This window comes from Phoxinus phoxinus (genome assembly GCF_949152265.1).
Source record: "Phoxinus phoxinus genome assembly, chromosome: 25".
Classification (NCBI taxonomy): domain Eukaryota; kingdom Metazoa; phylum Chordata; class Actinopteri; order Cypriniformes; family Leuciscidae; genus Phoxinus; species Phoxinus phoxinus.
Genome location: NC_136900.1, coordinates 18949061 through 18963661, shown reverse-complemented (window position 1 = coordinate 18963661; position 14601 = coordinate 18949061). Strand labels below are relative to the sequence as shown.

The 14601-nt window shown below is 36.1% G+C and overlaps 1 protein-coding gene across 4 annotated transcripts in view; it reads right to left on the bottom strand.

Moving 5' to 3' along the window:
- Window positions 1-458: 458 nt before the first annotated feature.
- ptprz1a (protein tyrosine phosphatase receptor type Z1a) overlaps window positions 459-14601 on the bottom strand; it is a 59006-nt gene continuing 44863 nt past the window's right edge. For 3 of the 4 annotated variants that reach the window (XM_079603790.1, XM_079603792.1, XM_079603793.1), the window contains 18 exons: window positions 14028-14172; window positions 11686-11771; window positions 10779-10864; window positions 9193-9213; window positions 8943-9039; window positions 8763-8848; window positions 8321-8455; window positions 6799-6933; window positions 6503-6666; window positions 6283-6418; window positions 5956-6102; window positions 5770-5860; window positions 5534-5607; window positions 5330-5458; window positions 4690-4842; window positions 3745-3887; window positions 1846-1981; window positions 459-1256 (listed from right to left, as the gene is read on the bottom strand). In XM_079603790.1, coding sequence (XP_079459916.1) covers window positions 1113-1256; window positions 1846-1981; window positions 3745-3887; window positions 4690-4842; window positions 5330-5458; window positions 5534-5607; window positions 5770-5860; window positions 5956-6102; window positions 6283-6418; window positions 6503-6666; window positions 6799-6933; window positions 8321-8455; window positions 8763-8848; window positions 8943-9039; window positions 9193-9213; window positions 10779-10864; window positions 11686-11771; window positions 14028-14172 — 2108 coding nt within the window. In that variant the 3' untranslated portion in view covers window positions 459-1112. The remainder of the gene's footprint in view (window positions 1257-1845; window positions 1982-3744; window positions 3888-4689; window positions 4843-5329; window positions 5459-5533; window positions 5608-5769; window positions 5861-5955; window positions 6103-6282; window positions 6419-6502; window positions 6667-6798; window positions 6934-8320; window positions 8456-8762; window positions 8849-8942; window positions 9040-9192; window positions 9214-10778; window positions 10865-11685; window positions 11772-14027; window positions 14173-14601) is intronic. The other variant, XM_079603791.1, reaches the window with a different exon arrangement.

Below are 14601 nucleotides of genomic sequence, written 5' to 3'. Positions count from 1 at the left end.
GCGTGTGTACATTATTATATTTATATATATATATATGTGTGTGTGTGTATATATACTGTATATACACAATTATGTATATATCAATGGTTGGGGGTCCGATTTTTAAAAATAAATTCACCATTACAGGAATAAATAACATTTACAAATTTTTATCTGTAAAGTTTTTCTTGTCAACTTTAGTCATTTTAGGGTTTTATATTGGATAGAACTTTACAAAGAAAAGATTAGAAAGTTTTTTTTTTACTAAAATCATGTTAAAACTCATATTGTTATGGCTATACTATTGAAACTATTTAAAGTATTTTAATGTTTAAAATTGCCTCATTAACTTTCATTGTAAGTGCTTTACTGTAACCCAGTTTTTTTAAGAAAGGAACGTAAATCAACATTATTAAACCTTTAAAGATATTGTCAAAAAACAGGAATTATGAAGTTCGGCATGAACAGCCCAGTCTGCTCGTGTGCTTTCTTGTTTCTTTTAATCCTACAAACAGACAAAAGCTCTTGTACAGCTAAACAGTGTCAGTATGTAATGCTTCATCTTACGTCAGTAGCAAAACAGTGAGGCGTCAGAAATATTAAAACACCATTTCAAATGCGACTAAATTATTCAAACGCAGCTTTGCTTGTAAAGCACTATTGCCTCAAATATAAAATTCTAGACATAAATAGAAATTTGGTCCATCGACGTGGTTGCTGTAATATTATTTACACATTAGAATATTATTTTCTGCCCTTATCCATGACTGATTTTGCCACTTTCTTTGTATATTTGTATGAAAAACAGTGGCTGAAATTCTACTACAAAAAATACACTAATAAAAAAACAGTCTTATTAAAATAAAAAAGGTTGTTTTCCCTTTAAACAAGCTTTTAAGCAAATAAATACGACGAGACTCTATGAAAAGACATTAGTACATAAGACATTAGAACAAAGTGGCGGTTTAAGAGAGAAACAATTAATAAAAACACGGAGTGTACAAAGGCACACATTTAGTGACAGCGCTGCATCCAGCAGAGCGCTATCAGTTCAGAGATGGACTGGGGAAAACAAGAGTATTCTCTGATAGAAAAAAAAACAGTCTTTTTCCTGTGCCGGCTCATCACTATGGTTACACCAAGGATTCCAGACTCTCGGCCGCACTCGAGACGCCTCCTGGGACCGTGCCGTTGTTGTCAGAGGACTGAAGCGCTCGCTCGTCTTCTTGGGTGCTGATCAAACTTAGGATGGCTTTGTAGAGGAACTGATACTGATCCTAGCCGTCCAAAAAAAACACACACACAAGAACATGTTGGTAGTTTGACCACAACACACCACTCAAAATATTCCATTTTCCCTTGTGGATTTGAGTTAATTCCACCTCGGGGCAGGATTATTAATGACTGACTTTTTCCTTGTCGTAACTGCTGCCAACTCCAGATATGCAGAGAGAAAAAAGTTGCTACATTTCCTTTAAAATGTCTAAATGCCAATAGTCTGGAAAACACTACTTTTACAAAAATAAAAATATCTTCAAATATAAAAGAGTTCATACAAACTGTGAAAGTAGTTGCCTAAGAACATAATATAGACCTATAAAATAATCCAATAAAATCAATACCTATTTATATTTAATGAATATATATATATATAATTTTAATTTTAAGTATTACATATATTTTCATATATAATGTATAATTCTAAATATATTTTGTTTTAAAAATTCCTCAACATATATCAGAATTCATGTCTATATAGCCAAAAACGTTGTTTGGTAAGCATTGATGTTTTTTGTGTTAATTCAAGTTCTATAACCCAATAAAAGAAATGCGTGTAATACGAGCTCTATTGAAAGAAAGCCTCACAATGTCAGTGAAGACTCCAGGCCTCATGAGGTTGATCATCTTGGCCACCATGTAGACGTCCACCACGCTCTCGGCCTCGAGCTGCTGCAGGACAGTGAACAGCGCACAGAACGTTCCTGCAGTCACACCGCCGTTTCTGCAGATACACAGAGCATACAGCGCATTATTAAACACATCCGTCAGAAATAAAGCCTGCTCCGCCAACCCACACGGCATTTTCAGGCATCATAGACGTGCACCCGACTTATTACCTTGAAATATCATTTGAAATATTCCTGGTAAACTGCATTTAGTACTATATTCAATACTGCCAAGTATTGATTAAAAAATTATATTAAAGCAAAGGTTTTCCAGGGACTTCCAGTGAGCTACAAGGGGGTTCTGTAAAAAATAATCATATCAATTACAGTAAAATATTTGTATTTGACATTTAATTTGAACAGTTAAACATCTCTCTTTTCTTGCACTGTAAAAACATGAATATTTTGCACTGTTGTTGTATTATTCACTTAATATATACTCTGTAATATGCCTTTGGAACTATATATGTAATGAAAAGTGCTATATATATTTTTTTTTTTTTTTATACTAATTATATAATATTTCACAATATTACTGTATAGTATAATGTACACATTTTTTATCAAATAAACGCAGCCTTGGTGAGCATAAGAGACTTCTTACAAATATGTATCTACGGGTATATTTACACGACAATGATGTACTAAAACACTCCAACGAATAAAAACGCTGTATTATCATGCCAGGCCAGTAGTTGGCGATGTCACTTTGTAAAGAAACTACACGCCTATAGACTGAATCCGTAATACACACACGCATTCGCGTTTTTGTAGTTTACACAGAAACAATAACTGTATTGGTTTCACTTTTACGGGTATGTTCACACAACAACGATGTACTAAAAAGCTAAACTTTTTTTTGTGTGTGTGTGTGTGTGTGTGTGTTTTTCGCGTACAGTCGACAATGTTGTCAAAATGATCTCCATTGACACGGATCCGCGGAAATGACTAAAAACACGGTGTTAATCGTGCCAGGCCTGTAATTGGTGGTTTTGTAAAGAAACACTACGCACCTATAGACTGAGCATGTAATACACACGCGTATGACGTCACTGTTATCACAAATTCGTGTTTTTGTAGTTTACACAGAGACGATAACGGTATCGTCTTCAAAAACGTGCACTTTGAAACAGTGTCCGCTAAATAAAAACTAAATACTCCCCAATAATTATTTACTAAATTATGCTTCTTATTAGGGGTTTAAGTGCATAGCGCTGAAACTCTATTGTAATTGTTCAAATTTCATAGGATCAGCATTCTCCCCTTAAGCTCTAGTGTCTGTATTTCTATGGCAAATCCCATGAAATGGCTGAAAATGACCCTCTTCCTGCCTGATTTGCGTAGAACCTCGTGGAATTGGGTGAGCACATGCGTCACATGATTCTAAAGTGGGTTCTGAACTGGGTTAGGGCTTTCTAATGTAGGGATGTACACAAGGGCTGTTACAAAGGTGAAAAAAGCTTTAAAATTGATATATATTCTTTAGTAAACTGCCTGGATTAGCTGCAAATGGTCTTTTCCAACTATGATCTATTCTAAGTGATTACATGCTTGCTAAATAAAACAATACATTTTTATGCGTATGCTTAAAGGCCTTAAAGCGTTTGAACCCCGATAATTGCTGCTCGCGGCTATATTTATTATTATTATTACTGTCAAACATCTAGTCCATCATAAGCCAGCCTGGAAACTAACGCTGGTCCTAGCTGATCTTTTCAGACAGCAGAGAGTGAGGCGGCTCACTAGCTTCTGGAACAAACATAACGTGTCTTTTCCAAGATGCAATGTGCATCTCCTTCAGGGCCAAGATGCAACTCACTCGTCGTGCACGACCACGGGTCCATCTTTGGAGCCGGACTCTTTTTGGACGATGTTGATCAGCTCAAAGACGTTACTGATAGGACTGTCTGGGTTGGGCCAGCGTGGCGTCCGGTAATGCTTCACTTCTAGAACAAAATCATCCTGAAAAGCGAGAGAAAACAGATCAATTGTGTGTGTGTGTATGTGTGTGTGTGTTTTCATGTCTATGGGATTCACTTGATACAGATGGTTTAATGCTAAGTGTGTGAAAAGCAGCAAATTCGTCCTAATATTTTCCACAATCGTACGGCAGGCACCAGCTGCGATCTTCAAAACAGATGCCTGCCAGCGTTTGTGTTTTTTAATGGTTTTTGGAGAAATGACGCACAGAAATCGCTCATTTACATCTCTCTGAATCGATTAGCGCAGCTTTTGTATGGCTGCGTTTACACTTGGCGTTAACATGCCATCACCACGATCCGATCAAGCAGATCGGATCATCATCCAATCAGGACACGGTGCGTTTACATTTGTTCATATTAAGTAGCCTCTGTATCTGGATAACCGATCGGATTTCTGTTTTTGCATAATATTTAAATTAGGTCTGTAGCACGACACCAAATCACTCACTCACTTTACTTTCCTGTGCAATCTCCAGTCTTGGATCAATTTACGTTTTTTGAATGAAGGAATACTTCCAGAGTTGATCATACAAAAATAACTGGGTTGATCATGTTAAACAAGTCACATCATCGATCGCCGGGGTTTAAGGTTATAGCGTGCAATGACTATATGGGAGATTAATAAACATGCTGAAACAATAAAAACATTCAACATTTAAAACATTAAAAAATAAAAAATGTATTCCCATTATTCCTCTGGCAAAGCAGCGCACGCTCTTCATTATCTCATGACAATTAAAAGCCGTTAAATCTGATTGGCTGTGCAGCGGATCTTATGTTACCTGCGTCGCCTCTAAGATGTAATCTTGCACTATCAACATGTCTTCATTGGACAGGCACACGTGGCCCTCCCCTCTTAACGATACAGAGAAGGTCTCGTAGCTGATTGGCTGATCTCTCGTGGGCCAGAATACGATTGGCTCGCTGTCTTCTGTCTGGGAATGGAATAAAGAACATGACAGAGGGAGGGAGAGAGTGAACGAGAGATGAATGAAAGGACAATCTGTTTCATTCAGCACTGGAAGATCAATAGGAAATCCAGGTGGGACACTAGGGCTGCACAGTTTTGGGGGAAATGGATTTTCTGATAAAAATTGCTATTGCGATTTAAAATGGGATTTAAAAAAACAAAACAAATCCAGGTTTTCTGTGCCTGTTTGTAGAGCTGATTATATATCAATATGGCTAAAAAATAAAACTACTAATAAAAAAATATAATTATTACTATACAAAATAAAAACGAAAAAATCTAAATCAAGTATTTAAGAACAGTTATACAATAATAAGACTAATATTTAGGTCTGACATTGTTTAATGTTTGAAAATGAACAAACTGTTTAATTTTGATGAATCGTGCAGCCTACGTGACACTATAATGCCGTTAGCGATACATACTACAATGATGTTTACCGTAGTACTGACCGTGTTACTCGTATCCGGCAGTGACACGATAACCTGGGCGTTGTGATCCCACACCATCCTCCACAAGTCCTTCACTGTGCTGGGTAAAGGATTCTGGGTAATGATGAACTCTTTGCTCTGCCGATAGCCCTGATATGAACGCATGAATGAGTCTTAATATGAGTCTGAAGAGAGAACTGACTTTAGAAACACTGAATGTCTCACCATGGCATATGAAGCATTGATGTAGTCTGACGTCTCTCCTGCTGATGTGGACAAACACACTCTGGATTTCTCTACTGCGAAACACACAGAACAGTCAGTTTGAGGAACTAAATATCTGTTATCTATCTATCTATCTATCTATCTATCTATCTATCTATCTATCTATCTATCTATCTATCCATCTATCTAACATAAAATGATGCATAACCATGAATGCAGTAGTTTTGTGAACCCACCAGGAATGAGAGAGCTCCTGTTCTTGGTCCTGTTGCCGTCATTCAGGGCACTGGTGTAATCGTTCTGTTTGGCATTTGACTGGCACACCAACTGCAACCACAATGTCATTGTCATGTAGAGGTTATATCATTTCCACTTCCAGCTGTGCTCTTCAGTAATCCCTTAAAAACCAAGAGCACACTTACTTTAAACTGCTTTTCCAGGCATGTCTTGCATGAGGACCCTGGGGTCAGGAGGTTGTTAACATACTGATGAATATGGCTTGATGGCACCTCTGTCTCTTGACTTAAAATGGCCTCAACTAGAGCATCATGGGTAAAGATGTACTGCTCCTGTAAGGGTACCAGACCAGATGATCTTGAGAAGGATACTTGATCATCAAAATGTTACTTTGAGTCCAAATAATGCGAAACACAGTAACACTAAGGATCGATTAAACGGTAAAACATGGCTCATTTTTCTTTGCAATATACTTATAGAGCACTATGAGACTTTAATTTCTGTTCACTCACCTCCGTTTGAACTAGATAGTTCCGTTGTGTACGAATGTGTTTGAGGAAGCCCAGAATGTTGACCGTCCCCTGCTCTTTAATCTGTTTTAACATGCTGTCCAACACTATGTAGGTCCCTGTTCGGCCCACACCAGCACTAAAAACACACACAAACACTCAAAAGAAATTTGAAGTATACAATATGACACTTGCTACATTTAAAGAAAGCCCTGTAGCCCACCTGCAGTGTACAATTGCTGGACCCATGTCCTCTGTTTTGGCTCTAGAGGACTTGTAGATGAATGAAAGCACAGGCAGGACATACTCAGGAACGCCCATGTCTGGCCACTGTGTGTAGTGATAGTGTATTACCGTCTTCTCGTTACTATGACCTCTCTGAGAACCCTGGGGAAATCAAAACGGCATGTAATGTCTCAATTCAGCTGATTTTTGTAACAAATAAACAACAACAAAAAATCTCTAATATCGATCCATAACCAATATGGTGCCGAGCTGTTGTGCATCCCTGCCGGATACCTTCTTTATGCTGGTGTTTCTGACGGTGAAGGTTCTCTGGGTGTAGTACGCGAGGACTTTTGTGCTCTTTACAGTAACCAGAAAACAGCCATACTCTTCCTGGTTCTCCAGAGGCCAGTACTGGTCACACTTCCTCTGAGAAATGGGGAAACTATTGGTCATTGTGAACATCTATTTACAATATAAATTCTGTCATTCATTCTCATCTTCATCCAAACCCATTTGATTTTTTCGTTTCCGACAGAAAAAAAGCAGGTTCAGTGGCTAAAAGTGATGTCCGGAGGGGATATTTGTGTTTAATGAACCTACAAGTTAGATTAAACCATCAAAATATGAGGAAAATATTCAACCTTTTTGGTCACACTTTAGTTGAGGGTCCAATTCTCACCATTAACTAACTATTTACTATGACTTTTGCCTCAATAAACTCATAATTACTGCTTATTAATATAATATAATATAATATAATATAATATAATATAACTCCTAGGATGCTAATCAACTAGTTCATCGTGAGAATTGGATCCTAAGCTAAAGTGGTATCATATTTAAAATAAAATGAATAAAAAACTGAAGTTGGTTAATCTATTTATCTGACCAAAAAAAAGACAAGCTACAGGTTTTATTTTACTATGCAAAAAAAAAAAAAAACGCTCACAGGAAAAAGCATACATTGACTACAACATAATCAGTTATTAATATTTAGTTGGTTCTCTCTTGTTTTTTACATTAAACTATGTATGCTCAATTTGACATCTTGCATTATCACAAATAAAACAATTGACTCTAACCACAACTATGCAATATGCTTACAAAATCTGTAAGAGATTTCTAATAATATGTGACCCTGGACCAGAAAACCAGCCACATGGGTAAATTTTTTTAAATTGAGATGTATTTATATCATGAAAGCTGAATAAATAAGCTTTCCATTGATGTATGTTTGTTAGGATATGAAAATATATGGCCGAGGTACTATTTGAAAATCTAGAATCTGAGGGTGCAAATAAATCGAAACATTGAGAAAATCGCCTTAAAGTTATCTATTTATATTCGCGATGGTGCTGCATTCACTCACAAAAATAAATGTTTTATATATTTACGGTAGGAAATTTACAAAATATCTTCATGGAACATGATCTTTCCTTAATATCCGAATGATTTTTGGCATAAAAGAAAAATCTATAATTGTGACTCATACCATACATACATACCCATATTGTTGGCTATTGCCACAAATATACCCGTGCGACATGTGACTGGTTTTGTGACCCAGGGTCACATATTTGATTAAAAGCTAAAGATGTACATTTCCTAGGCATCACTTTTGGCCACTGCTGTATTTTCCATGCAATGAAAGTGAATGTGAACTGGAGTTGTCAAGCTCCACAATGTACCAAAAAAAAACAGGTCCATGTGACTCCAAATCTTCTGAAACCATACAACAATGTTGATGACAGAATTCTCATGTTTGGGTGACCTAACTCCTTACATATTCAGGTAGACTTATAAAACGGCTCACCCTTCCTTTCTCCACTAGGTTTGTGATCATAACAATCACTCCCACATTCTGCTCCCACACCATCCGCCAGAAATCCGGTGTGCTGGACTTCAACGGCCCTTGTGCTGCAATGTAGGCTCTCTGTTTGTTAAAACCCTTAGAGAGGAGACAAATAAAGCTAGCATTCTTAGCAAGTATTCTTAGCTTAAACTTTGAAAGAACATCTCAGCTGACACAATCTTTCAATAGTGGCTCCAAATATTTTCTCACACCCGAGCTGACACCGTGCCTGACTTTCCAAGATTAAATCAATAGCAAATCAGCATAGCTTTTTAAGTGTTTTAATCACATCTGCTAGTTAAACAGTTGCACTTTGAGGTAGGCATGCTGATTAAATAACGATACAATTATCATGACATGCCCGCATTGCAATGCTTCTGAGCTAATGTTGACTACAACTTACATCCACGTAGTTGGCGTTTATATAGTCTCCTCCGCTTCTTCCGTCTTTGTCGTTCAGGGGTGCGAGTCGCACTCTGCTGTGGTCATCTAAAGGATGAAATCCAAGAAATGACCATTTTATATCAGTCAATATCAGATCTGCATACATCTAATGCTCATATATTGTGACAGTGGTTCTCACAGGCTAAAATGTTGACGTATCGGTTCTTGTTCTTGTTGTCCGGATGGTTGGAACAGTCTGTGGTTGTTCCAAGGTCCACGGTGCATGTCTGAACTTCCTAAAAAAACACACGAACAATCCTCTATTCCAACAGTCGGCCATAACCAAACACACTGTCAAAGACTTTACACAAAAGATGCAGACAAGTGAGCATCACAAATACATGCTAAAGCTATCAAAAGCAAACAAATTAAAGGGAAATGTAGCTTACCTCGAAATACTCTTTCAATATCTAATGGGGGGGTGAGAATGCGAAAAGCAATGAAATATAACAACAAACCAGGCACCATTGATAAACAAAACAGATTAAAGCAAAAGCACTGACAGCCTGGGTTGGATTCTGTTCATTTTAATTATGCTAATTGCCTACGTTCCAGTACTGGATGCTGATTGGTCAATAGAGCGATACAACTTTAAGAAATAAAGTTGCAATTCTGAAATGTAAAGTCACATTGTGCAGGTATGAGAAATAAAGCTACAATTTTGCGATACAAATTCATAATTACAAGAAATAAAGTCGCAATTGAGAAATAAAGCTGCAATTGTGAGATATAAAGTCACAACTTTGAGAAATAAAATCATAATCGTGAGACATAAAGTTGCAATTCCGAGAAATAATTGAAATAAAGCTGCAATTGTGAGACTGTCGCAGTAATGAGAAATAAATGTAATTGTGAGATATAAAGTGGCAATTTTTAAATATAAAGTTGCAATTACAAGTAGCATTTTTACTCTGAGCCAGAAAGTGTCTTAATTTCTTATAAATAATTGTTAGGCATAATGTCGAAATTATGAGAAATAAATGTAATTGTGAAATAAAGCTGCAATTTCGAGATATAAAGTTAAATTACAAGAAGTTACAAGTAGCTTTTTTTCTCTGACCCAGAAAGTCTTTCCAATCTTTTTCTTTAATATTTAAAAATGCAGAAAGGTGGAAATATACCCAAATTAAGTTAAACTTTTCTAATTAAATTATTTCTCTTTCAGATCAATGTGCTAAACAGACAATTGAGGTTTTGGTTTGATCCAGGGAATGATTCACTTTTTGTTCTGCATTTCGGGTTAGAGTTACAGTGAGTCGAAATAATAAATGAATACCACTACATTTTTCACACTAAACATTTTTTCACTGTTGTATGAATGAACTTTCATACAACCACAAATATCAATTATGATCAACCAAAATGGACAGAATCCAAAGCCGTTCTGTCATGGATTGACCAGAACATGCATTTAAACACTACAGTTTGCATTGTGTGTGTTTTAGCCTGCCACAAAACACGTATCACTAGTGGGTGTGTGGAGAATAAACTTTAACTCAGCCTGAGCATAACACAAAAAGTAGCAGTTTTTAAACAGAAACTTATGAAACACATCCATCACTTTTTCATAGGTATCGCTTATGACAAGAATTAATAGGTTTGCTGCCTTGTTTGTGTCCAATTAAAGCTTGCTTGATTTTTGAGTGATCTAATCAAGTGTGAATAAATGAATGTTATGGTGAGAATGTACTATCTGACACTGATTAATGTTAATTAAGTTGAAACCGGGTCTTTTTGTGCACCTGACTGGAATATAGAGCTGAGCGTGTTACTGACCTAATTATAACTCAAGTGCATTATCAACAACCTGGTTCATGCATGAGTGGGTAGAAACTGCATAATCGTGCCTGAACGAACCAAACAATTCATTTATAAGACGTGCTTTAATGACATGTTGATCTGCTACATCAAGGCTCGTACGAGACAGCTGTCCTTGTAGGAGTGTGGAAAGAGAGGGGGATGATGGGATACCAACCTCAAACTCTCGGGGAAATGAGTTGGTGTTGTGAAGGTCAGTCACATGCTTTACAAATTGCTTTACTGACTGGGGTTCATGTTCACCTGGAAGTGCAAAACACAATCACTAATGACAAAGAACAAAGGAATGAAAAGCATTTATGAATGCAGTGGTCAGAGAAATGGTAATATTGGCTAATAATAATAATAATAATGTGAAAAAACCTGTTTACGGCCGGATTCATTTATATGTTGGTCAGTTTTTGCCTACATTGTGGGAACCAAAAATGTCATGTGGCCAAAAATGAAGATATTTATGATATCATGATTATATTTTTTTTTCCTGGATGTTAGTGACATGACAAAATGTTCAAACACTGTAAAATAAAACATGTAAAATATTGTTGGTTTAACTTAAAAAAGTAAGTTACCTGGTTGCCTTAAAAATTTTAGTTAATTGAAATTAAACAATTGAATTAATGCAATGGAGGAGATTGGTTTAATCAATAGAAACTCAAAATATTATGTTATCTGAACTACATTAATTATCTAAGTTGATTTGACAAAAGATAAAAAGTTGTGATTACAAATAATGAAAATATTTTTTTACAGTGAATATTACAAGCATTTTTTATTATATTTGTTATATTATAAAAATAAAGATTATGCCAAACAACTTTTAAGGAATTGAATTGTTTTAATGAGGCTTTTTTTCTTTATTATACTAAACAATATTATGCACCACTCTGACATTTCAAACAAATATTACAATTATTTCAGAAATGTGTATTGTGCTTATCACAGAATAGGTATAGTTAAGTCATTAAGTACTGCCATTCTTTTTCTTTTCTTCTTTTATAAATGAACAGATAAGATATAGTATCAACAGAAAGTCCCTGTTATGATTATGAAACAGTGTGTGTTACCTGTAGGGTTTAGCATTGGTGAAGAGGAAATCACCCTGGGTGACGTGCTGTCTTCAATGTAGAAATGAGCAGTCTGAAAACATTTCCTGCAACGGCATTAAACACTTTTTCTACACCAGCACTTTATGTAACAGAAGTACTTTTGATTGAACAGCATGTAAAGTGGATGTACTATGGAAATTTGCTTCACACAAAGTTAATAAAAACACATGAAAAAAGTACACGGCTCTCACACACAAGCTTTGTGTTGTTGTGTCTTATCCACATATGTGCTTGAGACTGAACTCCAAGCTTAAAAAAGAAACACAAAAACCATATTCAATCTAATCCACAACACGTTTTTAACAGGATCACTCGAGGACTTCCTTAACCGGAAGCTGTTTTGTCTAAAACGTAACTTCTTGGAAGGGATTAGTGAGCACAACGATGGGCGACACAGATTTAACGCTAACGTTTCAAGACGTCCCATTAAGTGCGCATCTGTCTGCTCTCCAAATGAGCACCATGTAGCTACAGATGGACAAGCAGTCGTACATGCCCATGTTCTGCTGAGATTGAACCACCCACGGCTGCACTAACAAGACATGAACATGACTTGGTCGTGTTGAACATAATCACGTGGAGGTTCTTTCTCCAGCCTGGCAGCATGTGTTCCCTGTAGGCCCACAAACAACAGATCAGCATATCGGAGATTTAATCACCAGCTCCAAGATTACCGATTTAATCTCCTCGCAATCTTCACGGTGTAACAACAAAAAGTCAAACATGAGCAATATGTTGAAGGGTCAAGAGGCACGTCGGAATGAGAAATGTACAATCTTGTGCTGCTAAACTGTTTACACATCCGAGACATGTTCTTGATGGGATTGCCAAAGTTGCTTATTTCACGGTTGGGAATATTTGAAGGAAAACAGGATTCCAGACTTCCATCCTGGTGTGGAAGGACCATTTTATTCACTTTGGTGGGAATTCTGGCCGGTTTCACACACACATACACACACACACACATAGACCACCGCCACATCATGGCTTGTTTATCTTGCTTCCCTTTGAGGTGGTCCCTCACCCGGTGGGTGTGAGATTGGGTCTGTGCCCAAGATTAGACCCCCATCACAGACAGACAACACGCTTCTCATGGGGCCACACTGCTCCCCCTTGTCCTCCTTATCGACGATTGTTATGATTATGGATTAGTAACAATATGAGGGAAATCATGAGCAGCTGTCTCAGAGGAAGTGTATTTTTGTTTTCATTGCCGGTCCAAGTCAGCTTTGCATGACCAATGCCAAAACAGAGTTTACAAAAAAAGCTTGCTTGAAATAACTGCTTTTATTCATGTCAAAAATATGATGAAAATATGATTTAATAATTTTAATGGTCAGCAATATATATATATTAGGGATGAACAATATATCGGCCACCATATTGGAATTGGCCGATACATGTTATTTTTTTATGTTTTTATCGTTATCGGGCCAATAAAAAAATGTGGCCGATATACAGGTGAAACTCGAACAATTTTAATATTGTCCAAAAGTTCATTTATTTCAGTAATTTAACTTAAAAGGTGAAACTATATAGACTCATTACATGCAAAGTGAGATATTTCAAGCCTTTATTTGTTATAAACTTATAAAAACATTTTCACAATATTCTCATTTTGAATTTGGGGTTTTCATAAGTTGTACACCATAATCATCAAAATTATAACAAATAAAGGCTTGAAATATCTCACTTTGCATGTAATGAGTCTATATAATATACTAGTTTCACCTTTTAATTTGAATTACTGAAATAAATGAACTTTTGCACAATATTCAAATTTTTCGAGATTCACCTGTATAAAGCCGATAAATAATGGATTATTTCCTTCAGCAGAGACAAGCACACTGTTTGACATGATGGTTTTGAATTGATTGAAATATGATTGGAATCACTTAAAAAAATGAATACTGTTAAGTGCAAGTCTGGCATATAGGCTATACATAAAATTATAATGAAAACATAATTTTGTGCTTGGGACATGGATTTTAATGGTGCGAATTTTGTTTTTGAAATCAGGCTCTCAACAACATTATATAAAAACTTGGATTCAGATTTATCGGCCAATATATAGCTTATCGGCTTTCAAATATAAAGTGTTATCGGTATCGGCCAAAATGTTGTATCCCTAATATATATATGATATATTTTTAATATACAATGTATAAATATATGTATAAATATACAATTCTTTGTTAAATACCGTTTAATATTATTTAATTTATGTAGAAATACCACTATTGTGGAGTACAATTTTGCTACAATTGTTTTGTGAAGATGCTGTTACCCATAAGACTTACCTCCAGTAGATAAAAATGCCAATCAAAACAATGAGACCCAGGAAAGTGAGGGTGGAGACCACAGCCAGAGGAACCACAGCCTTCTTCTGCCGCTCAATGCTGCTCGACAGGGCCACCCGCGACTCATGACTGCTGTTACTGGCGTCTATGAGTTAAAAAACACCCTCCTCCGATCAGAACATTATCAATAATCAATGTTCTTTTCAGACTCATTAAAAGACTAATTAACAATACAAATGTATGATATAGCCTACACTGGAATAAAAACTCACCATTGTAAAATATGTGTTTTACACACCTTGAAGTCAAGCGTAAATTGTAACAACATTTCAGGTTGATCTTACTAAAGCACTAAAGTGACATCATTTGCAAACCAGTAGGCCTTAAGACATGGAGTAACTGAGGAAAATAAGTCAATAAATACAATTTTTAAAATTGTACACAAATGATTAAACAATGAATTAATCTATGTTAAATCAATAGTACAACCAATGCTATTTATAATGACGACAAAAAGCCTTTAGTTTTTGGTAAAGGTATTCTGTTTTGTAGTTAAAATTTGTACCAAAAAAAA